Source organism: Pistacia vera, unplaced genomic scaffold, assembly GCF_008641045.1.
Source record: "Pistacia vera cultivar Batoury unplaced genomic scaffold, PisVer_v2 Contig824, whole genome shotgun sequence".
Classification (NCBI taxonomy): Eukaryota; Viridiplantae; Streptophyta; class Magnoliopsida; order Sapindales; family Anacardiaceae; genus Pistacia; species Pistacia vera.
The window spans coordinates 879,230-904,753 of NW_022196695.1; the positions used below are offsets into that span (position 1 = coordinate 879,230).

General features: G+C 37.0%; 2 protein-coding genes across 2 annotated transcripts; one reads left to right on the top strand and one right to left on the bottom strand.

Annotated features, from left to right (window-relative positions):
- Positions 1–436: 436 nt before the first annotated feature.
- Positions 437–5,768, bottom strand: LOC116117857 (oxysterol-binding protein-related protein 3A-like). The gene is made up of 10 exons (XM_031403867.1): positions 5,364–5,768; positions 4,540–4,633; positions 3,924–4,040; positions 3,749–3,821; positions 3,545–3,663; positions 3,220–3,341; positions 2,230–2,406; positions 1,483–1,627; positions 1,078–1,256; positions 437–816 (listed from the first exon to the last, which is right to left on the bottom strand). The coding sequence occupies exons 1-10, from the start codon at positions 5,459–5,461 to the stop codon at positions 567–569; spliced, it is 1,374 nt and encodes a 457-aa protein (XP_031259727.1). The 5' UTR covers positions 5,462–5,768; the 3' UTR covers positions 437–566.
- Positions 5,769–21,166: 15,398 nt separating this feature from the next.
- Positions 21,167–24,076, top strand: LOC116117855 (RHOMBOID-like protein 4). The gene is made up of 6 exons (XM_031403865.1): positions 21,167–21,677; positions 21,815–21,978; positions 22,398–22,561; positions 22,674–22,930; positions 23,358–23,484; positions 23,782–24,076. The coding sequence occupies exons 1-6, from the start codon at positions 21,343–21,345 to the stop codon at positions 23,902–23,904; spliced, it is 1,170 nt and encodes a 389-aa protein (XP_031259725.1). The 5' UTR covers positions 21,167–21,342; the 3' UTR covers positions 23,905–24,076.
- The last annotated feature ends 1,448 nt before the right edge of the window (positions 24,077–25,524 follow it).

Sequence of the window (25,524 nt, forward strand, 5' to 3'; positions counted from 1 at the left end):
GTTTGTTGTTCTTGAGAATCTTATTTCAAAATATATTGGCAACGTTAAATATTTAATTCACAACGTAAACCTTTTTTTTTTTTTGGTCGGTTGTCTTTGTTTTGTTTTGTGTTTGCAGACAAATTGTGTTGATGGTGGTTTTCGGCACCAACCAATTGTCTCGTGGTTTTTGCTCTTTGATGAATTAATGCACGTGATAATGGATATCTCCCATGAAATGAATGCAAAGAGGACTTTTAAAGTGGTTCGGATGCTAAGGTAGTAAGTCCTACGTCCACTGAGTTGTATTGATATTAGTGTGGGTCAGGTCGCGAAGCGGACTGACGTACAAGAAGTTTAAGAAAAGTGTTTTCTTTTGTAAGAGAGAGAGAGTTATTTTCTGTAAAAAATGGCCGAATCCCCTTAATGGAGGGGTCTTCTTCATTTTAATGCAATATGAACAAAAACATGACTGCATAAAAGGCTTTAAAATGATCAGTCATAATTTGGTACTAGCTAACACAACAAGAGTGGATAAAGAATTAACAAATACATATAGCATACAGGAAAATCTATAAGATACTTGTTCATTCGGCAGCCAAATCTCCATACTGCCAGGGGTTGAACTCGGTTGACTTGGCGTTACTACTCTCTTCATCGCTATTTGAACTATCTAAAGCCGCCCGGTGTTCAGCATACTTGCCATTGTACTTGTATACTTCCAATTCACCCCAAGGCGTAGGGGCCACTTCATCAGTAAAGTCAAACCATTTTGGAGTAAACTTATCACCCTTGGCCTCCCGAGTTCTCTTTTCAGTTCTCTGCCTCTCTTCCAATCTAAAACACAGAAAAAAAAAATGATTATATTTTAGTTGAGACATTGCCTAGTTGAGTATTTAGAAACAGAATAGCACTCCATTGTCGTAAATCAAATCAACAACAAGCTTTAACGCCATATTAGGAGATTAGGCTCTCTCTTTGCTCAATAAACTTCAAATAAGAATTAAGATATGTGAACAGTACCAGGCATGCATGCCCCTGAGTGAGTGTGTCAGTGTGTGTGTGTGTGTGTGTGTGTGAGAGAGAGAGAGAGAGGACCTGGTCTTTTCTGAACCAGCTTTTGAGAGGTCACCGGTTTCTAGTGCACACCTATCAGGACGTAAACGAGAATCCGACGACAACAACTTCTTAGGAGCAGTATCAAAGCTGTTTAACTTGTGAGCAAAATATGTATACTGATGTTTGTCATTTTTTGGTGCATCAGCAACTCTCCAAACCTACAAGAAGACAACAAACTAATTAATAACAGAATGTATGGAGGGTTTTAAAGGTTTGTTGAAAATTTTCAAAACTTCACGCTCTTTTTATCAGGAGGTTCAACCAAAAAACAAATTGGAGATTAGTATTAATTGAAGCATACAGAAGTTTTTCCAACTGAGTGATTTGCAATTACATGGCTAAAAAAGGTACAGAAAACTAAGAAACTTGAAAAACAAAACTAACCTCCTTTAGTTCAGTGCCTGGAAGCGGTTCCCCGTCCAAGTCACAGGGTTGGTAGTTCATTGACTCATTCCATTTCCCAGTCATCAGTATCTTGGGTTCCTCATCAGCATTATATACATATCCATCCACTTCATAACGACCAGATCTGCAAATGACAAGTTAAATTAAGTATAACAATTCAAACACACATTTGTATGTATCAACCAGCTACTGTTCTCCCTGAACCATATAGGGAACACAAAAAAGATTTGAGCTTTTATATTGGTCCTTTCTTTCCATGTGAAGACCTGCATGATCTGGTCAAGCATTTCAGCCATAAAAAATACATATGGCTACTTGTAAGGAAAAAAATCATCAAGACAATTCTTAGAAGCAACATAACTAAGAAAAGATACACTCAAGCTTGATAAGCTACATGCAATGATGAAAAGAGTGTCTAGTTAATTATGCGAGTAATATTACACGTACAAAGAAATCTTACAAAGATTCCTATACATAGTGACGTGGCAAAAAATGAATAAAAGAGTGAATATGATGAGTTTGACTTTTTGTATGCACTCTTCTATTCATTTTCTACCACATCACTTTGTATAGAAATCTCACAAAGATTTCTTTGTACGTCTAGCATTACTGTAATTTTGCATACTACCTTATGGCCCCCAAAAAAATAAAGATTGTCTCCGAGACAGAGTAATCATTAAAATCACCAACATGCACTACAAAATAAGTGAGGAAAAGAAGTAATACCCAAACCAGCCACATGGTTGAAAATATAGCACGGCTTTGTCTCCTGTGTTCAAGTTTGTCATGATCATCTCCCCTGGTGAATCAATCCAAGTTCGTCCAAAAATTAAGTTGTTAACTTTTGTGGGAGGGGGCACCAATTCGAGAACTACTCCATCCCTCTTGAGGGTTACACGTGTCCTGTAAATAGATTTATCAAAAAAAGTTATGCATATACAATATGCAAACTTATCCTACAAGCCGAAATACTTAGCAGATCAATCATAATATGTAAACAAAAATCATGCTTAGCATGAGTTCAATGATTACAAACAATGGTTTTTGCAAATTGAACATATAGGAACAAGGACAACTAAATATTTCAAAAGAAATTGGGACCATCTCTAAGTCATAACTAATTCTGAAATGCATATCCTGATTAATGATAGTTTCAATTGCACAGAAAAACTTCTTCCCTCTGGTTCTGTCAGAGGATACAAAGCAAAGCAAAAAAGGACAAGAACCTCATAAAAATTCCACTCAGATCCTCCTTAACGCAAACTATATTTGATAAATCTACGAGTAAAATTACAAAACCTTTTATAACCATCAAAGCAATTATGATCTTAGTTTTATATTTCCACAAACTAATGCATAGGAATTTAACTTCTGCAAGCTCTTCAAGAATATGCTGAATTGCTGACACTTAAAGAACCTTAAAACCTAAATCCATAATTTAGAGAAGGGAGGCAGGAAATGATTATTCACAACCATATCCAAGAATTGTTATGCTGGCATGCTGTAAGAGTTCTAAGCGCTACCTTTAATCAAATATAAGGTACTTGCAAAGAAGATACTTATAACTTTGCTTTTATAAAAGTAAAAATCAAGCTCACATGTTGTAATACCAATATTAGATATTTCAACATCAAGAAATTCTTTTCTTTTACGAGACAGTGCAAGATATCAACAAGAGTCAAGCCCCGGAGACAAGAGAAAGCATTCACAGTTTACCTTCCAACTGGATAAATATCAATCGAGTTTCCCAAAAATTTAGTTCTCAACTTCGAAGTCACATCATAAGTGAAGTGCTCATTTTCAGCATGTCCAGCACACATTGGAGGGTGATGACTAACCTGAACGAAAAATATGAATTAAAGAACGTCGAAACAGGCAAGTAATGAAAAGATAGAGCATAAATACTAGCTTCTTCAAAATTTTATGAGTTTTCCCACTAAAAACCTAAGATATATCTCAAAAATGAATGATTGCTTGTTTCCATCAAAGATATTAACACAAAAAGAAAGAGAGAGAGGGAGGATAGGACTGCTAAACTCACTTGTTCGGCTATAAACGTAATGCCACCATGATTAACCAATTCATAAGTTTCACCAAGAATAGGATTAAAGGGCTTCCAGGCTCGTTTGTATGCATAGTAGATAGATATAGCCCATGATGCTGCAATCAGCAACTGTAAGTCCCCACAACAAAAAATAGAAATGCAAAGAGACAGAAATAGAGGGGGATTGTAAACAGTTCTTACAAGAATACACCAATCTCATGTAAGGATCCTCGCATTTATCAGCCAGATCTAGCAGGTTGGAGTACTCCATCAACTGTCAGAAAACAACAAACGATATGTAAAATCCCATAGCAGAAAAACATCAAATAGAATAAGAACTTAGATGCCATGAAAACCAAATACAAAAATCACAAACCTCTGCCATTCTCTGAAGGTTCGTACTTGGCTCACAAATAAGTACCGGAAGTGTCACCATCGATTGAACATCAGATCCTATATAGTTCTGCATCATCTTCCAGTAACCATCCCGATCCTGGAAAACCAAAAACATCAAGAAGTGAATAAGCATCTCTTTGATTAATTATACTATACTACAACACCAACAACTGAACATACAATAGAGCACTCTCAAACTTAAATGTACTAGTTGGTGGGCAGACAAATGTTCTTTGATGGTATTCAGTTTTGCAACATTTGACCCTTCCCTGTCCCATAAAGATACTGTCATCTCAATTGATGTAAAATATGCTCACATCACAAATCCATTCCAAGAGGCTTGACTTCGGACAATGGCACACTAGACTAAACTTCATTACTAAAGGATTACAGTACTGATTCAAAACAATATCCAAAAAACCATGATCCTAAGCTCTAATACATAATATGTTAAAACATTCCCTACTAAGGAGGCCTCTAGCATTTTTCTAAACCAGGAGTCAATCTATTATAAGGCCAACGCGAGGAGAAGCTTAATGAAATTTACCCTTTACATATATATATAGAACAGGAAGAGAATGTAATCTACTTCTCACCTCTTGCTTCCATCTTCCTTTCTTTGCTTCCTCTTCAGCATCTTCTGTGCCTCCTTCTGGATTAATAACTTCCAGCCCTTCATAACCCAATAAACTGAATAACAAAACCACCAAAATGTGAGCATGTCAGAATAAGTCACAAAAGGGTCATGATACTGCACAGTAATCCAAGTCTGTACGTTGTGTTATTGTTTAATTATCTAACCAGTTTGACGCTAAATGTCATATACCAGTATAATTTAACACAAAACTGCATTGACTTTCAACAAACAGAGAATTCAAAGATTAGATGGGACAGCGTACCAAAGCATCCATATGATCCTCCAATAAAATCATGTCATTCATAGATTTATTTTCTTTTCCATCTTTTCAACTTCCACCATGCTTAGTTAATTTTAATATTAATATATGTGACATGATTTTATCGTATATCTGCTAATCCCAGTAACCTAGCTAAACCTTATAAAAGCATTAATCAACTCCTGTGAAACCAGGAAACTAAGATCCGGAAAAAACTGATAATTTACAGACTATACATGACACAACTGCCTATTTTAGCAATAGATGCTCCAAATCAAAGAGCTTGTTTAATTCAAACTACTAAAAGATGATCTATAAAAATAAATCTATCAGTTAAATTTAGTATTACTGTCATAATTATGAAGGAATTACGAGATCAGAACACTTCAGGCAATTCAAGAAGAAAAAAACAAAACAGATCTCATAAAGCAGAAGACATAAATTTTAAGATAAATAAGGCAAAATACTTAATAATTAAATCAAATCAGCAAATACAACATCACAAAAAGTTGAAGTCAAAGTACCCGTTGACCGATTTGGTCATGGCAGAACCAAAAGTCGACAAACCGGAGGCGATGGACGCGAAGAAACCACCACCTTGCTTCGGTTCATTAGAAGCCATCACTGAATTAACAATCTGAAGTGAAAATAAACCCTTGACGCTATGAAATGAATGAGAACAGAGCAGAGCTAGAGGGACGTTATATTGGTGAAATTAATTTAATTTAAATTTCGTAAATTCTTTTGATTATTTAATAGAGGAACAGCTCGATGAATGGAATATTGCCCATTGGCGGTACTTTGTTTTGAAGTCAAAAAAAAGGAAGAATCATGAATGCGCGTTGCTTTCTAGATGTATATATTATTCACGCGTTTATAGGAGGGCGTGGGATTTAGCTGCCGTCGTAAAATCCAAGTCGGCTACTTCGTGGTAAATACGCGTACCAAACCACGCAAAATCACAAACCTACAAAATTGCCGGCACGGCAGTTTAGCTTCCCGTCCAGTTACTATCGTACGGTGCTATGCCGCGTGGAGAATTAATTTGGATTAATAACAATAATATCCTTTTAGGTATAACTATATAGCAAGGTTTTAAAACCTCACCCGACTCGTCCGTCCGATTCAACCAAGACCTGGGGCTTTTATCTGGTCAGGTTGCCAATTTTCACTATTCATGGAAAACCCTAGAGAGAAGAATGAAGACCAATGAAAAATTAGTGGGTAGGATGTTGGGGGTTTTGAAGAGGAGAGGTCGATGAGTCTAAAGGTAACGATGAAGACAATTTCCGGTGGGTGAAACAATCGGAAATCACAAAAATGCGCAGCAACTTGCTAGCGAATGAGGACAACAATCGACGAGCAACTGGTTGTTTTCAACAATTGGCGAGGCGAATGGGGGTGGGGTGAGATGAGTTTTGGTCAAGAGATTGAGGGGAGTGTTTTTGTGATGATGGGAAGTGTTGTTGACGTCGGAAACAAGCCATATTTGGTATGGGTTGTCGATCGTCGATTTGCATTGGGGTGTTTTTACAAGATTTTAAATATATAGAGACCAATATGTAATTTTTAGGGGTGTTTTTATTAGATTTCAAACTTTTTTTACATGCTGATGTCACCAGTTTTAACAGACAAGTTAAACCGGTTCAACTAATCAACCCGAGACTCGACCATTTTGTCAGATTTCACCCAGAGCAAGGTTTTAAAACCTTACTATATAGTCAGTGGCGGATCTAGCCACATGGCCCACCCTCAATTTTTTTTTTTTATATTAATATGTATAATTTATATATTTTGGCCCACCCTAACAAAAATATTAATGGACAAAAATAGTAATGTATAATAAATTTTTATTTTGGCCTACCCTAAAAGAAATTATTGGATCTGCTACTGTATATAGTAGTTACAAAAATAACATAAATCTTTTTATTATTAATTTTTTGTGTTAAAATAAATGGTAAAAGAGCAATTAGATAAATTTTCATAAACCTATCATATTATAAATTCTAACTTTGCACTAATAATTATTAAGAGAAGAAAGATTTTTGTTATTTATAAAATCTCAAAGAAGCTTTTATTATTTAATTAAACCTCGGGTAAAGTGAACCCTTAATTTTATCCAAATGGTATTTTCTTGCATAAAGAAATATTTTTGATGTAGTCGGAAGAAAGACCAATTAAATCACAGTCAAAATAGTGACTAATTTATAACATTATATTTCAACATATAATGGGTCAAGTGGGCATTGAAAATCATGGGGGCCATCATCAAATTTAAATAAAATAGTAATGCAAAGAGATGAAGTGGTTCTCGCTGTCGTCGTGATAACTTTATCTATAAAATCCTGTCATGCACATGCACAGGCAGCCAGCGGCCGCCGCAACGTGCTTCTGATCGAGCATATGCTTCATCCCCTTCTTATTTACCGCATCAATTGTTTTTGAGAAAATTTAACCCTCCGGATATCCCAAGTTTCCATTTAACAAAATGGCCTTGAAAATTTTTTTCATTTTTTTATTTTTTTTAATTTAGAAAAGCTGACGTGGCATAGTTAGGATTCATTAAATATGTAAAATTGGTTAAAATGAAAAGATTAAAACATATGTGGGAAAAATCATAATTAATGAAAGTTTTTTAAAATTTGAAATTTAAAAATGAGCCCCACCCATTCAAATCGCTTAATTGAAACTGATTAGGCAAAAATCGATTTCCTGAACCCTAAACGGAATCTCTGCGATTTCCAGCTATGCAGTTCACATTCACAATCAAAACTGCAAATTTTCACACCATATTCAATCATAAAATCGATTTCTTGAACCCTAAACGGAATCTCTGCGATTTCCGGCGATACAGTCCACATTCACAATCGAAACTGCAATTTTTCACACCAAATTCAATCCTAAAGCTTCCTTTCTTAAAACCATGGCTGACATTCACAATGAGGAGGAAAAACCCAATGTCACTTCGAATCCTAGATTCTGGTGGCGCAAGCAGTTCAATGGCTACTCTGGTGGATCATCCGATCAGTGAAGGTGGTCCACAGGCAGAGAAGACGACGGCGACACAACAACAGAGAGAAGAATCGCAAAACGGTTCTGAAGAGGAGGAGGCTGGCGAGAATTCAGGCGAGGAGGAGGCCGGTGAGAATTCAGGCGAGGAGGAGGCCGGCGAAGAAAGGGTATGCATTTGTTTTGGGAGTTCTGGTACTGTATTGTATTTTAGTTCGCCATACCAATTCTATATTGCTTAGCCTTTGTTTGGTGCATGGCTATGGTGTCGACATGCTTCATGTCAGTGATGCTACTAGTTTAGATATGTGATGGTGTACTTCTCGTGTACTGCTTATGGATGAAAAACCACTTGTGGAATTTGAATGATTAAAAGCTTTTCATTGTGTATTGAACTATTGATAGGTGGATTAATCAGAGGTCATTTTGATCCTGTGATGAAATAAGACAGTGCAATTAAGTTTTTGAATTCAGTAAATTCATATATCGGTAGGAAGAAATATATGCAAGTCGTAATAACATCCCTTTGCTCTGTACTGTTGCTTAAGCGATCTTTTGTATCACTTAAGTGATTCATGGCTTTTACTCATGGTCGTTTAAGCGATCCTGTCCGAGGCAAAATCAACATCTGCCCAGATCTAAGATCGCTTAAGTGATTCATCGCTTTTACTCTTGGTCACTTGAGCGATCTTTTCCGAGGCAGAATCATCTGCCCAGATCTAAGATTGCTTAAGCGATCTTTTGTATCGCTTAAGCGATTCATCTTTACTCTTGGTCGCTTAAGCGATTCCAGATTGCTTAAGCGATCTTGTCCGAGGTAGAATCATCTGCCCAGATCTAAGATCACTTAAGCGATTCATCGCTTTTACTCTTGGTCGCTTAAGCGATTTCAGATCGCTTAAGAGATCTTGTACGAGGCAGAATCAAGATCTCTTAAGGGATCCGAAATCGCTTAAACGACCACAAAGGTAATTTCTCATGAATTATGTAATAATCTCTCTTTACAAAGGTAATTTCTAAATTGATTGTATGATACTTTTTCTTTGTTAACAAAGTATGTTGGCAGCCTATTAGTTGTTTTGGTTTCTTTTTTTTTTTTTTTTTTTTTTTACTGATATTTTGTTTATATCGATTGTTCAGAGTTTGCGGACCGTAAACTGTAAAGACTATGGGTTGGACATTGTAAGCAATAAGGTACAGTACTTCCCTGTAAGGGTGACAATCAGGTCGAGTTGGGAAGTTTTTAAGAGAATAAAGGGGATTTTAAATGGAGTGAGGAATGGTGATACCGATTCAAAGAGACTTGTTTCGGCCATTTTTTTTATATAGGAAAAAGGCGTTCTAGGGGCAAGGAGTGCATTATATGTTGCTGCACTCAGTAAAAAGCAAAAAAAAAACAAGAAATGTAGTTCATGGTGGATTGAAAGCCACTACGTTTTGGGATGATAGAATATGCCTTGGTGATAAGCTTAAGATGTGGGGAATTGCCAGATGCGAATGAGGAAAAAAGAATAAAAGAGAGTAAGGCAGCCATAAGGTGGGCTAACAAGGTTTTGCAGGGGCAAGCATCTATTACGGGACACGATTTAGAGCAGAGGATAGAAGCAGTTCAGTTAACCGATTCAGAGAAGTTCAAACTGTGTTTGGTATTGTTCTTACATTCGATCCTAATGGCTGGTGACTTAACAAAAGCCGTTGATATTGATTGGGCGATGTTTGCAAGCAATTTGAACTTCTTTAATGCTTATCCGTGGGGATAGGTATCATTTTAAGCGAACCATGGACTCCCTACAAGTAAAAGACATGGCCTTTAAGCACTCCCAATGGGCTGGGAAGAATAGACTTAGCACATACAATTTGGTTGGCTTCTCATGGGCACTACAAGTAAATATTAATAGCTTTTTGTCATATTTTTTGTAATATATGTGTTTAAATTATGATATGGACTTTTTTTTACAATATAGGCTTGGATGAATGAGGCCGTCCCTGTCTTCGCTAAGGCGAGGGGGATAAAGACTTCAGATGTGTGATGGAAATTTCCTAGGATGTTGCGGTGGCACGTCGAGAAGTGTACCCATTGGGATTACGACTAAATAGACATTGAAATTGAAGCATCTCGGGTAAGATTAAAGGATTAAGCTTTTGAATATGCAGTTGCTTTAAAATGCCGCTTAAATCTGATTGATTTTGTTTATTATTGCAAGGAGTCGTCCGTCCCTTTCTCACAGCTACTAGGGGTGAAGCGGAAAAGCATTATGTCAAATCTTTCCAACCATTGGAGGACGAAAGCGATGAAGGGATAGACTGTCTAATGCGGGACCCAGAAGGGGTCACGCATGTGAGGGCAGTTGTAGGGCCACTACTTAAGAATGTGATTGACGCCGAGGATGATGAAGCTCCAATCGGCGGGAGGGAGGAGGAGGAGGAGAGGAAGGAAGAGGTTCATATACCTCAGCAAACTGGTACAACAAGTTTCGCTTTGTCGAGGCGTTGGGGTCGGGAGAATGAGGTGGTTGACCTTATAAACGGTCTGTTTGAGAGTTTTACAACAGCCGTTTATGAGAGGTTTGACAAGATGGAAGAGCGGATAAAAATGGTGGAGGAGAAAGTGGATAAGGTGGCAGAGAAAGTCGGTAGGGTGGAGGAGGAAGTTGGTGGAGTATTGAAGGCAGTTGAAGTGCAACCTGGGCTGAAAAGAAAGAGCCGAAAGAGCAAGTTTGTCAAATCGCCTTCCACCGTAGTAACACATGGAAAGAAGATGAAAATGAAGAAACAAATTGAGGAAGAAGCAAAAATGGAGGACGTTAAGGAGGTTGCTGGAGGAAGTGGGGCAGTGATAATGGAGGAGGGTGAGGCAAAAGGCAAAGGAAGCGGGGATATACAAATGGAGGAAGGGGAAAGAAATGTGCAAGCGAAAATGGAGTCAAAGGTCGATTTGTATAGGCCAATAGAGGAGGAAAAGAAAAAAATCTTCTATGTCTATTACAATGAATTTGGAAGTGATGCTCATGTAAACTGTAAGATCGGGGATTATCCTTGGGACTAGTTTGAACAGATTTTGACGATAGGCAGGTGGCTTGACGACTCGGTGAGTTATTTTCGCTTAATTTTCCTTATTTTTGTTTATGTTTTCCATGAGCTATTGTATATTTATCATGTTTTTATTTGATGCAGCACATCGATGAGGTATTAACACTAATGAGGCTACGACAGACCAGTAATAGTGATCTATTGTATCTCGATTGTGCCATCACCGATGTGGCCTTTGGCCAAACACTAGTAATGACATATCGTAGTTTAATGAAAAAGGTCATTGATAAAGGTGTAGCAAAAGGAGCCAAGCGAAAAAGATTGGACACAAAAGACTTGGACTTCATCCCTGATGATTTTAAGTTTGATGACAGGATGATGCAGTATGTACGGGGGGAAAGGCCCAAATATGGCCACAGTTGGGCAAAGGTTAAAAGAGTCTACCATATCATGAACATCAAGGATATGCACTGGATAGCAATCATCGCGCTTCTAGAGGAGGGGTTGCTAAAGATCCTTGACTGCAACCCAATTATTTGTCGAGACAAGCAGTTGGAGATCGAGTTGGAGCCACTGTCCATATTGTTCCCGCAGCTGTTACTCGACAGTAGGATGTTTAAGCACTTCGATGATCAAGTACTGACCGAAAAGTGGCCACTCAACCGCTCTCTCATCCCAATAAATGAGTCAAGATATATAAATTTTGTATAAAACTAACTTACATAATTCAATTGTTCTATAAGCTGATTCGAATGCTAATGTCTTTTTCCTATTGTAGTACTGATTATAGGGTATATGCCCTGAAATTTCAGTTCGACATGACCAACACCCTGATGGACGGCTTGAATGACGAAACAATGAGCAACTGTCGGGAGCGCTGGGCTGTTGAGTGCTTCCATGGGGAAATGGATCCGTTTTGAGTGACCACAACCCAATCAAAAGGTATGGAACTTGGACTTTGAATTTTGTAGTTTATGTGATGTTGATGTTGATACTTGGGTTGTGGTGCTGATGCTACAGGTGTCATGCTTATACAGAGCTTTACCGAAATAGATGGACGAACTCAGTGAACTTTTCAATCTTGCACTCCATAACTTGGGTTCGTGAAGAGAGAGAATTTTACTCCCCGGACATCCCAAGTTTCCATTTAACAAATTGGCCTTGAAAACTTTTTTGATTTTTTTTTTATTTAGAAAAGTTGACGTGGCTGTAGGCGTGCCGGATAATTTTGCAGGTTGCTGGCAAACAATGAGATGGAACTTCTCAAACTGGCTTGGGCTGTCAGAGTAGGTTACCGGCAAGGCATCTGCAATCAAGGCTGGTGGCCAGGATGAGGCATCTACAATCAAGGCTGTTGGCAAGGCATGGTACCAAACAATGATCTCAGACAGTGATTATACATAATTCGAAAACTTCTCAAAGTGGCGGCATCTGCAATCAAGGCTGCTGGCAAGGCATGGTACCAAACAATGATCTTAGACAGTGATTATACAGAATTCGAAAACTTCTCAAAGTGGCTTGGGCTGTCACAGGAGGGAAATGAGAATGTATGGAAGGGAAATGAGAGGAAAAATGGTACTTGGAATTGGGTTTTTCTTTGCAATTGTCTAGGTGGAGGAAATTTTATTACAATCAGAATTGGAGTTAAATGTCTTATGATTTATTGTGTTTTGGCACTATTATGGATGATTTTAAGTTTAAAATTTCAATTACATTGATGTCTCTTATATTTTGATTTGTGATGAATTAGCTTAATATAAATTACTTAATTTTGCTGCTTATTCTTTTCGGATTTTGGAGGAAAATGAGTGAGGTCGAAATGTATCACAATCACAGTAATTTACAAATTAGCCCTAGAAAGAGAGATTATTACATAATTGAGGAGAAAAGTCAGAAAAATCTGTTTTGTCTATGATCGCTTAAGCGACCAGAGTTTTCTAGTAATCGCTTAAGCGATCATGAGTAACAGTGAATAATCGCTTAAGCGATACAAACGATCACTTAAGTGATCATAGATCTGGGCAGATGCTGATTCTACCTCGGACAAGATCGCTTAAGCGATTTACAATCACTTAAGCAACCAAGAGTAAAAGAATTGAATCGCTTAAGAGATACAAATGATCACTTAAGTGAACTTAGATCTGGGCAAATGTTGATTCTGCCTTGGACATGATTACTTAAGCGCGCAAATTGCTTAAGCAACCAAGAGTAAAAGCAATGAATTGTTTAAGCTCTTAGATCTAGGCAAATGTTGATTCTGCCTTGGACATGATCGCTTAAGCGATCGTAAATCGCTTAAGCAATCAAGAGTAAAAGCAATGAATCGCTTAAGAGATATAAATTATCGCTTAAACGATCTTAGATCTGGGCAGATGTTGATTCTGCCTCGGACATGATCGCTTAAGTGATCGTAAATCGTTTATGCGACCAAGAGTAAAAGCAATGAAACGCTTAAACGATAAATTTTATCGCTTAAGCGATCTTAGATCTGGGCAGATGTTGATTCTGCCTCGGACATGATCGCTTAAGCGATCCTAAATTGCTTAAGTGACCAAGAGTAAAAGTAATGAATCATTTAAGCGATACAAATGATCGCTTAAGTGATCTTAGATCTGGGCAGATGTTGATTCTACCTTGGCATGATCTCTTAAAGGATCCTAAATCACTTAAGCGACCAAGAGTAAAATGTTAGAATCAGTTAAGAGATATCATAAATACCACCAAATCTCTTAAGCGACTAAGTCTAAATACACATGATTGCTTAAGCGATAAAAGAAATCGCTTAAGCGATCCTGTGTTTTCGAATTTTTTTGATTGTATTTGACAAGATCGGTTAAGCGATTAACGTTATCTTAAACATATAATGTGTACTATTCGTTTTCAGTGGAATATGACCGTTATTATATTTTAATTAAACATATAGTTCTTTTACGTGTATATTAAACATATATGGTGTAGAATGTTTACGTCTGTATTAAACATATAGGGTGTACGATTCGTTCAGTTAACCATGACCTTTATTATATTTTAATTAAATATATAGTTCTTGTACGTCTATATCAAACATATATGGTGTAGAATGTTTATGTCTATATTAAACATATAGGGTGTATTATTTATTGAACGAATCATACGGAGCTATAACTTTGCAAAACCATTTGCACAAACAATCTGTTGATTAGTCATTCAAACTTCGTTTACTCTTTAAAATAACAACTCTTTTAAAATCAGACTGAGAAGAATCTCAAAAGAGTGTAATATTTATCAATGCTCTACAAATTTCACCATCTTCTTCTTTATCCATATCTCAACTCTGAAGCCATTTTCTTGTTCGAACTCTTAAGATAGAGGGTGTACGATTCGTTTAGTTGACCATGACCGTTATTATATTTTAATTAAACTTATGGTTCTTTTACGTCTATATTAAACATATATGGTGTAGAATGTTTACGTCTATATTAAACAGATTGGGTGTATGATTCGTTCAGTAGAACATGACCATTATTATATTTTAGTTAAACATATAGTTTTTTTACGTCTATATTAAACATATATGGTGTAGAATGTTTACGTCTATATTAAACATATGTCCATACACTTGGAAAAGAAATATTTAAGTAAATTACCCTTAATCACTTAAGCAATCCCGTCTATTTAACCTTGGTCACTTAAGAAGGTTACAACAGTTGTGCTGAAAACCTTATTGTGATAACAGGAGCTATTGTTCATAATCAAAAAGTTTTTGAAAAATTCTGGCACTCTCTTGGTCTACAGAGTGCAGAGCATATGGTTACCGGTTCAATTTTATATTATTATTATATTTTTTATATATTACTTTCTTGCCAAGAACTAATAAAAAAAAAATTAGAGTAACAATAGATCTTTCAATGTTAAGTGAGACATTAAATCGTTTAAGCGATCAAGCGAATTTCCTTTTGTAGAATAATCATTGTCAAATACAGGATCGCTTAAGCGATGTTATATATCGGTTAAGCGATCCTATATACATAAGCCATGATTTGCTTAAGTGATATCTCGCATCGCTTAAGCGATCATGCTTAGTGAACTAGATAACCATGGAAGCTTAGTGAACATATCTTCTTCTTCTTTCTTCATAACATAAAGGGCGCGTTTGGTTGAATATTCCTATCCATATTCCCAAAATATTTCTTTGTTTAATTATTTATGAAATATTAGTATATTTTTTTAATTAATTTTAGACCCCCTTAAGTTTATTAATTTCATTAAATACCCCTAGAAAAAAAGTTTAAAAATTAACAAAAATACCCCTACTACCCACAGTGCCAGATTCTGGCCACCACCGCCGGAATCTTGCCAGAAAAGAGTGTTACGATGCAGACCGGTCAGATCTGGCGGGTAGGGCATCGATATGGCCTTTTCCGGCTAGATCGACCATGGATTTGGCCCGAAAAGGCCAGATCCGACTAGATCTAGCCGTCGACGGTCGCAAAAGCCCAGATTTGGCTGTTGTTGACCGTCAACAACGATCATTTCTTTGACCGTCAATGACGGCCAGATCCACTGTGGATCTGGCCGGAAAAGGCCACATGGATGAATTACCGGCCAGTTTCAGTCGTTTGTAGGCCGTTGTGACAGATTCCGGCTACAATCTAGCAAGTTTGGGTAGGTGGGGGTATTTTTGTTAATTTTTAAACTTTTTTCAAGGGGTATTTAAATTAACTTAAGGGTTCTAAAATTAATTAAAAAATACTAATATTTCTTAAATAATTAAACAAACAAATATTTTGGGAATATGAATAAGAATATTCAACCAAACGCACCCTTTATGTTCTAAAGAAAGAAGAAGAAGATATGTTCACAAAGCTTCCATGGTTATCTAGTTCTCTTCCACCCAAATCTCTAGCCTTAAATTTGAGAATGATTATTGTACAGTACAAAGGAAATTAGGCATGATCGCTTAAGCGATGCGAGATATCACTCTGAAACATGTATTGTTATTCTATAATTTTTGTTAGTTCTTGACAAGAAAGTAATATATAAAAAATATAATAATCGTATAAAATTGAACTGTGTAACCATATGCTCTGCACTCTGTAGACCAAGAGAGTGCCAGAATTTTTCAAAAAATTTTTGACTATGAACAATGGCTCATGTTATCACAATAAGGTTTTCAGCACAACTGTTGTAACCTTCTTAAGTGACCAAGGCTAAATAGACGGGATTGCTTAAGTGATAAGGGTAATTTACTTAAATATTTCTTTTCCAAGTGTATGGACATATGTTTAATAGAGACGTAAACATTCTATACCATATATGTTTAATATAGACGTAAAAGAACTATAAGTTTAATTAAAATATAATAACGGTCATGGTCAACTTAACGAATCGTACACCCTATATCTTAAGAGTTCGAGCAAGAAAATGGCTTCAGAGTTGAGATATGGATAAAGAAGAAGACGGTGAAATTTGTAGAGTATTGATAAATATTACACTCTTTTGAGATTCTTCTCAGTCTGATTTTAAAAGAGTTGTTATTTTAAAGAGTAAACGAAGTTTGAATGACTAATCAATAGATTGTTTGTGCAAATGGTTTTGCAAAGTTACAGCTCCGTACGATTCGTTCAATAAATAATACTTTATTGCCAATAGTAATATTATAAGTGTAGATAATTTAATTTTATGTACGGAGTTGTAACTTTGCAGAACCATTTGCACAAACAATATGTTGATTAGTCATTCAAACTTAAGCGATCAAGTCCAATGCAGAATCAATCTGTCAAATGCACGATCGCCTAAGTGATTTAGGGTCTCGCTTAACTGATTCTTTGCTTTTACAAAGTGTCGCTTAAGCGATCAAGTCCGAGGCAAAATCAATAACTGTCCAGGTGCATGATCGCCTAAGTGATCCGTGATATCGCTTAAGCAATTCTTCTCTTTTTCACTTGGTCAATTAAGCGATCGTAGATCGCTTAACCGATCATATGATGGGCAGAATCAATATCTGCCCAGGTGCACGATCGCCTAAACGATCCATGATATCACTTAAGTGATCCTTTATGAAAAACCCTTTGTCGCTTAAACGATCAAGTCCGAGGCAGAATCAATATCTGCCCAGGTGCATGATCGCCTAAGCGATCCGTGATATCGCTTAAGCGATTCTTCTCTTTTTCACTTGGTCGATTAAGCGATTATGTGATGGGCAGAATCAATATATGCCCAGGTGCACGATCGCCTAAACGATCCATGATATCGCTTAAGCGATCCTTTATGAAAAACCCTTTGTCGCTTAAGCGATATACTTAGTCACTTAAACGATCATGGGCAAAACATACTTTTCCATATGTTCTCCTGAATTTTGATAAACTAAAATTACTAGCACATATTAATTCCATACTTTCTCCTCAATTTGACAACCTAATGCCAAACTAAAATCACCTCCACATATTTAGGCCATGTAACAAGAATACTAAATATAAAGAATGATTGAAAACAATAACTCATCAACAGTTGGCCTTGGCAACTCCCTGAATTTCATCCTTCTTTGAACCTAATTTTCTGGATCCCTATGTGATTACTTCTGGCAACTGCTTCTCTTGTGGCCAGGTTGCTTGCAAATTGAGCACTTATTCATCTTTCGGGGAACCTCAGAGGCTGATGGAATACGCTTAACTCTTTTTCTCCCCTTTGTTGTCTTCTTGAATGGCGGATGGATGATAATGTCAGCCAACTCTGGCGGCATTACCCACTGCTCTTCTGGAGGCACTGGATATATCGTTTCTGAATAAACTTAGCATGTAGTGATTTGCCATATAGAGAGGGGAGCAAAGTTCCATGTAAATTCTTGAACCAAAATCCGGCTTCCGTTGGTGTTTCAGTGCTGCTAGTGCATGAGGACAAGGTAAACGTTGAATATCAAGCACTTTACAGCTGTAAATTTTACTAATAAGGTTAACTAGGGCATCCGGACCATAGCCACGCATAGTGAACTCTTGAGCATTAAAAGGATAGGCAAACAGTGCATTTGACAGTTCCATACGTTCTCGCAATAATTTTTCAGCTGATGGAACAAGGGTTGTAGTAAAATTATCTGACTCCGTACGACACTCATAGAACCACCGTGGCAATGTCCTCTGGATTGCATCAAAAAGTGCAACTATTGGAAACTCTCTTTCTATTAACAACTTCGAATTTACGGACTCGGCTATGTTCGTGGTCATGACATCAAACCTTCTTCCAGGAAAGTAAGCTCTACTCCATTGCTCGAAACCAACATCATGCTCAAGATACTTAGCAACTCTATCATCCTTTATTCGGATTTGCTGGAAGTGCTCCTCGAACTCATCAACCTGATAAGCTTTTACTACCATTTAGTATGTTTGAAGGAGGCCAACACACTTAAACTTTTGTTTTAGGTTCTCACAAGGTGCCTCATACAAAATCCGTGATGTGTTTGATGGTAAATAGTGGCAATCCCCTTCTTTATAGAGTTATGCCTATCGAATACTATGCACACCTCGTCTTTATCAGGCACTATCGTATGTAATTGATGAAAAAACCAAGTCCACGACTTGTCATTCTCAGAGTCAACTACACATCATGCAATAGGATATGTGTGATTCTCGTTGTCTTATGCAGTGGCCACCAACAATGTGCCTCCATACTTTCCCATCAGAAAGCAACCATCAACAGCCAACACCTTTCTCATGTTTACAAAACCCTTTATAGCAGAACAATAAGCAACAAAAAAATATTTAAACAACATATTCATGTCCAACTTCAAAGACGTCTTGCTACCTTGGTTTGTCAACTCAAGCATATAACGGTACGCTTATAATACTGCGTACCCGTGCTACGGCGTGCCCCTCACAAAATCTTGTGCATGTTGTCTCCCTTTCCAGCATTTCTAGTAACTAACAACACATCTCAACTCTGTGCGCACAAGTCTCTGAATGTCTTTAGGAGATGGACCTTTCCCTTCAACGAACTGACTTTTGACAAATTGTTCAATAACATCAGCAGAGGCTTGTCGATGCTCACTTGAAATATGTCCCAAATTACATGTGTGCTCACGAGTATATGTGCTAAGAATAAATTTTTCCGACTCCGCCAACCTTCTACAATAAACTCGCCACTTGCACTTTCGGTCATGATATGCAACCGTCACAACCAATGAATTTGACTTTTTGGTGATGAACTCAAAATTACCTCTCACGGCAACAAGTTTTAGCTTCCTCACCACTTCCTCTTTGTTGTCAAATAAATACCCTATGAGCAACTCCGATCCATCCGTAAAAACATGAGTTGATTCACTACTACCTACAATTGCCCCCTCTGAACCTGCATAAACGACCATAGTGTTCTCTTCCTCACAAACTACACCTTCTGTATAATCTGTATTTAAAAGAATCTCTACATCTGTGAGAACATGTATGGGGCCCTCTTCTTCAACATTTTCATTATGTCCCCCATGACCAACCTCTTCTACAGTGTCCTCCTCACCACCCAATTCACCGTCTACTCTTGATTTTTCAACTAACAAATCAATGCCCTCGTAGTTCAAATTAAAACCAGGCAAATCTCCTCCTACTTCCTCGTTATCCCTTTCCTTTGAACCAACTTCCAACGGTTTTTCTACAAAAGAAACCCTTAAAATCGGCCTCGAACCATTATCGGCCACATCAATCATATATAACTTCACACTTTCATCTGACTTTAATATAGCAAGAGGTACCTTATAATGTTCAAGAACTCTACTTAAAACATACTTCACAACTATATCACTACGTGAGCAACTCAAATCATCTCTTGTAATTATTTCATCAATCAACTCATCAAAACTAACATCTGTTCTCACAGCAATTGGTATAACTTCTTTGCTCTTCCCAATCCACTTCCAGCTACTTTCTTCCTCCACCCACTCACCAAAATATTCAACACCCAAAACAACTTGTCCCATGTCTAATAATAGCCAACCACCTATAATGCAAGAAAAAAAATATTCTTAATTGATGTACTAAGGGTTGAAATATTTGAAAAAGCATCTGCACAGTCGCTTGACAGATCTGGTGTATCGCTTAAGCGATCTGGTATATCGTTTACTAGATCGTATACCAGATCGCTTAAGCGATATAATGGATCGCTTAAGCTATCCAGTATAAATAACCATGATCGCTTAAGCGATCATGTTATACACCAGACTTTTAGTAGATCGCTTAAGCGATCTTATGCCACATACCTGATCGCTTAAGCGATCTATCTACTGCATTACTAGACGTACTAGATCGCTTAAGCGATACACCAGATCGCTTAAGCGATCCATCATATCCAAAACATATTTTCAGTCATTTCCACCTACAATCGGTGCTACCACCCCCAGCTACCCACAATGCAAGAAAATTTTTAACAAATTTCACTCCTTTCAACTTCAATTACATCAAACACAACCCAACAACCTAAACAACAAAATCAAAATCATAACCCAAACCTAATCCATCATTAAATCTTTGTAAATCGAAATATAAAATCGAAAGGGGAGATACACATACTTGGACGAAATGTTAGGAGGAGGAGGAGAAGGATCTGTGTTGGAGAAGATGTTAATGGCGGAGGAATGCGTTAATGTGACGGGAGGAAGAAGAAAAAGGTGTTTGGGTTTATTTGCAACAATTTCGACTCTTTGGGGACATATTATAATTTTTAAAAGATTACACAATTATTCATTAATCCTAATTAACCTCTAATCATATTAAATTAAGCTTAATAAAAAACAAGGCCATTTAGTTAATATTTACAAACTATATAGCCTTTTAATCAAATTTTAACTTAAAATGGTCCCCCATTGTTTTTTGTGAACAAATTGTCGTCTGGATGACTCGGTCTACTATTTAGAACATTCTAATTTGGAGCCTGCTGTTTTGATGTAGCAGGAAACAGTTTGACCGTTAAATAATTAGCCTGACTTCTAAATTCAAATGCTTAATTAAATAAAAATTATACTGGATACTTTAAACAGATGGATCTGTAGAAACACATGATTGAGATAGCCTACCCACCCATATAATAAACAAATAGAATAGGGAGATAATAACAATGATGATGAGTGTTGATTTAATGAGATTTTGAATGACTTTTCTTTGCATTTAAAATTTCTTATTTTATGAATTCAAGGATTATTTACAAATAAAGTATTCGCAACTTCCATGACTAAGCAAACAAATTACATGAAAAGAAGAAAAGAGAAATTGTTGGGTTAGGAATTAAAGATTGGAGTAGGTTTTTTGATGACATATTTTACGTGTAAATGTAAGTTGCCTTATTCTGACATTCAATTCAAGTTGGTAGGCTGCTGACTTACCGCCACTGTTTCTGACCCTCTTCAAGGCTTTACATTAGGATTTCAGAGACCAATTCATCTTCCTATATGTTGCAGTCATTTTGATCAAAATCTGCCAAATTGTGTTCCCACTTCCCAGTTGAGTTTCAATGGCGACGAAAGAGAAAGATCCTCCATCAGGAGCCCAGATCAGGGCCAATTCCAGGCAGGCCAACGGCAATGTTATACACCCAGTAGATATAGAGACACAGAAGCCTCAAGTGTCTACCCCAACTCCAGTTGTTTATAAAGAAATCAAGCATTTCAAGAAATGGTTTCCTTGGTTAATTCCTTGTTTTGTGTTGGCTAATATTATCATGTTTGTCATCACTATGTACGTCAACAACTGTCCCAAGAACTCTGTCTCTTGCATTGCTACATTTCTCGGTAGATTCTCGTTCCAACCCTTTAAGGAGAATCCTCTTCTTGGCCCCTCCTCGATCGCGTAAGTACTTATGAGTATGAATTTACCAGAAATTAAACTGAGATGTATGTTCTTTTAGTTTAGTTTTCGTTCATTTGATGATTAATTTGTGGGTGTTTTGGTAAAGAAAGTTTGATGTGTTTTATTGCTGTGTTTAGGCTGCAGAAGATGGGAGCTTTAGATGTTGGGAAAGTGATTGACCAGGACCAGGGTTGGCGCCTCATCACTTGCAATTGGTTACATGGAGGAGTTTTCCATATACTGGCAAATATGTTGAGTCTTTTAGTTATTGGAATTCGGCTTGAGCAAGAATTTGGGTTTGGTATGTATTTCAATTTCAAACAAATATGCATATTTCTTCTGGGTTATCATGAGGTAGTTGAAATTTTAAGATATAAAGACTATAAGTGGCACTACCAACTAATTTCTGCAAAGTTATGCTCTGTATGCAACTTAAAATTTTGGCATCAGGATCTTTTACTAGTTAAATATGCATCATGACCATGTTGACTTAATTTTCCAGTGACATTCTGAAGAATCGCTATATACATGTCAGCAGACTTCTATTTGATAGTTTTCTGTCCATTCTTGCAACAAGCTTGCTTGCTATAATTGATAAACTTGCTATGAGTCTTGCGATCAGGCATTTGTATGTGATTTTGAGTATATGACTCACTGTAAGTTGTCTTGGTTTACCATCAGTCTTGCTGCTGATTGAGAGTATTACTTGTTTATATACAGTGCGGATTGGTTTGCTATATGTCATCTCTGGATTTGGTGGGAGCTTACTATCAGCTCTTTTCCTCCAGTCAAATATCTCGGTTGGTGCATCTGGTGCACTTTTTGGGTTACTTGGAGGCATGCTTTCAGAACTCATCACTAATTGGACAATGTATGATAACAAGGTACTTATTGAAATGCTTTCTATTGAACTATGGATTTCCAAAATGAATGTCCCTACAGTAAGTTACATTGTTGGCCTCTTTAATCACCTTTTAACTCTTGTGGTATGTTCAGATTGCAGCATTTGTGACTCTTGTGGTCATCGTCGCTGTCAATTTAGCCATGGGAATCCTCCCTCATGTTGACAACTTTGCTCATATTGGAGGATTTGCTACCGGGTTTCTTCTTGGGTTTGTGTTTCTTATCCGCCCGCAGCTCGGATGGGTTACACAAAGATACGCTCCTCCTGGATATTCAGCTTCATCTAGCCATAAATTCAAGATGTATCAATGCGTTCTTTGGATTGTTTCTCTAATCCTCGTAATTGTGGGGTAAGCTTTAGAAATCTCTTTTTCATTTCTAAGCATATTGTCTTACAGTTATCGAGAAACAAAATTAAAACTCGGTGGCACAACTTCATTCTCTTATTTCTTCATTGATGTGCTTGTTTGGCTGATTTGACCATCCCTGTTCTTATAACCTTGAGATTTAAGTTAAGGAACTGTCAACTTACCACTCATGCTAACTTTTTTCCTTGTCTGTGCCTTGAGATTTTCCATGATACTATATGCAAATTTCTCCGCTTGATCAGTCATATAATCTTCTACACAAGGCTGTCATGTGAACTTCAACACTGTTGTTGAGGACCCAGTATTTTATTTAATCACCACAGGAATTCGGCTGTTTTTAACAGCATACTCGGCATTGTAGAATTTAGTTTTGAATTACTAACCTTTTTTTTTTTTTTTGACTTTGCAGCTTAACTGTTGGCCTGGTTATGCTTCTCCGAGGAGTTGATGCAAATGACTCTTGTTCCTGGTGTCATTACTTGTCTTGTGTCCCTACATCGAAATGGAGCTGCAAGACAGAGCCTGCATACTGCTTGGTAACTATACTAATACTCTCTTTTAATTTGTTGTTGTTTACAAGCTGATAAATAATGTTCACTAAAAGAATCTTGAGTGCTCTCCTTCCACTTTTAGTCAATGCATTAGCATTACATTGTATCCACTTTCATGATCAGTTGGTTACAGCTCTGCAATTCTTCATGATTCAAATGTTTTTCAAGTCAGCAGGCTATTCTTTCATGGTTCATATACCATTGTGCATTTGGCAAATTCAGCCTCCTGATTGAAATTACCTTATGATGTGTTTGATGGGTGTAAATATTTGATTATTGCAGTCCAGCCAAGTCGGGAGCCAGCTAAATGTAACATGTTCGAGTAATGGAAAATCGGGTGTTTACATGTTGTCAAATCCAAGCACTACTGAGATCCAGGGATTATGCACTGAGCTTTGCAGTTGATTTATGTTAAATACAGGAGGGGTGGAAATTGGCATTAGCCGCTTAGATGTATAAAATAAACTCTTGGTAGTTTGTTACACATGTTTAAATCTCCTTTTAATTTTGTGTAAATTGACCTTCATAATGTTAACAATAGTTGATTGGTTGCTTGATTTACTAAATAGATGTTTTACATGTAAAAGTGATTTTAGAATCTTGCATATATTTTTCCCCTTCTGCAAACTGTGTTCAAACAGAGGCTTCATTCTCCACTCTACAATCGTCACAATGGCTTTGAGCTGCAGTGCATTGAATTTCAACTATTTGACACATCAATATGAAATGTGAAACTAGGGATGAGAAGCGAGTCGAGCAGTTTGCGAGCTACTCGAGCTCCGCTCATGAAAAGCTCGAACTCGACTCGAAGTCAATCGAGTCGAGCTCGAGCTCAAGTGGCTCATTTAAGGGGTCAAGCCGAGTTCGATCAAGCCAAAGCTCGGCTCAATAGGCTCGAAAGCCTCATTGCGCTCAGAGGGCCAAATTGCAAGTTTTGTAACTTTTTTTTATTTTTAAGTTTTTAAAATGACAAATAACCCCCTTCTCACAATAAACTCGAAGCTCGAGCTTGAGTACCCACCCATACTCACGAGCTTGAGCTCAAGCCCAAGTATTTGAACTCGAACTCGACACTGTTCATCACGGACCGAGCTCGAGTGTCCAAATACTCGGCTCAGCTCGACTCGAATTGTATACACCCCTATGTGAAACTCAAGCCACAAATCAAAAAGAAAAGTCATTAACCCTTTTAGTAGTTTTATGGTTGTGTTTGTTTTATTATTTTGAGTAGGTTGTATTAGGAGGATAGGATTTAAAAATGAACAAACACACCCCCTAAATTTGTTATGGATCTGGCCAAAAAAAGTCAGATATGTGCACGATGGGTCAGATCCAGCCAGTCTTGCACCATTATGGTGACTTTTGACCACCCTCCAACAGTGGTAGTTGGCTGTTGGCATCTAATGGACAGGTGGAAGTGTTTTTGTTAATTTTTAAAGTTTTATTGTAAGGGGTGTTTAGCTAAATTAACAAATTTATGGGGTTTAAAAATAATTAAATAGAATAGGATTGAAATTTGAGAACAAGGAAACAAATATGTATATTGGGTAGGATAGTAATAGGATAGGGAAACAAACGCAACTTAAATTATTCAACTAATGAAATTTCAAATTGTCAACAACAATAAAGGTAAGCTTTTGATTTTTATTTATTTATTTATTTTGGATGACCGAAAGTGTCTGGGCCAGCTTACGCACACCTCAACTAATCCCCCGAGACCCTACAACTATCGGCCAGGTAAAAGCTTGAGTGACTACCTCTATTAACATCCAAGAAGAGATTTGAACTTAAGACTTCTTGAATAATACACCTAAGAGTCCCTATCAAACTACTTGCCCATCCAAGAGTCCCTAAAATGGGTGAAATTTTAGGTGAAGCATTTAAGAAAACTATTTAAATTAAAAAAATTTAATGTTAAGAAATTTCATCCCATCTTAAAGATAAATATAATATCAAATTTTATCCAAATGTCTTATATTCAAGTCTAACCAAGTAACTACCTATTACATTTATGATTTATCTGAT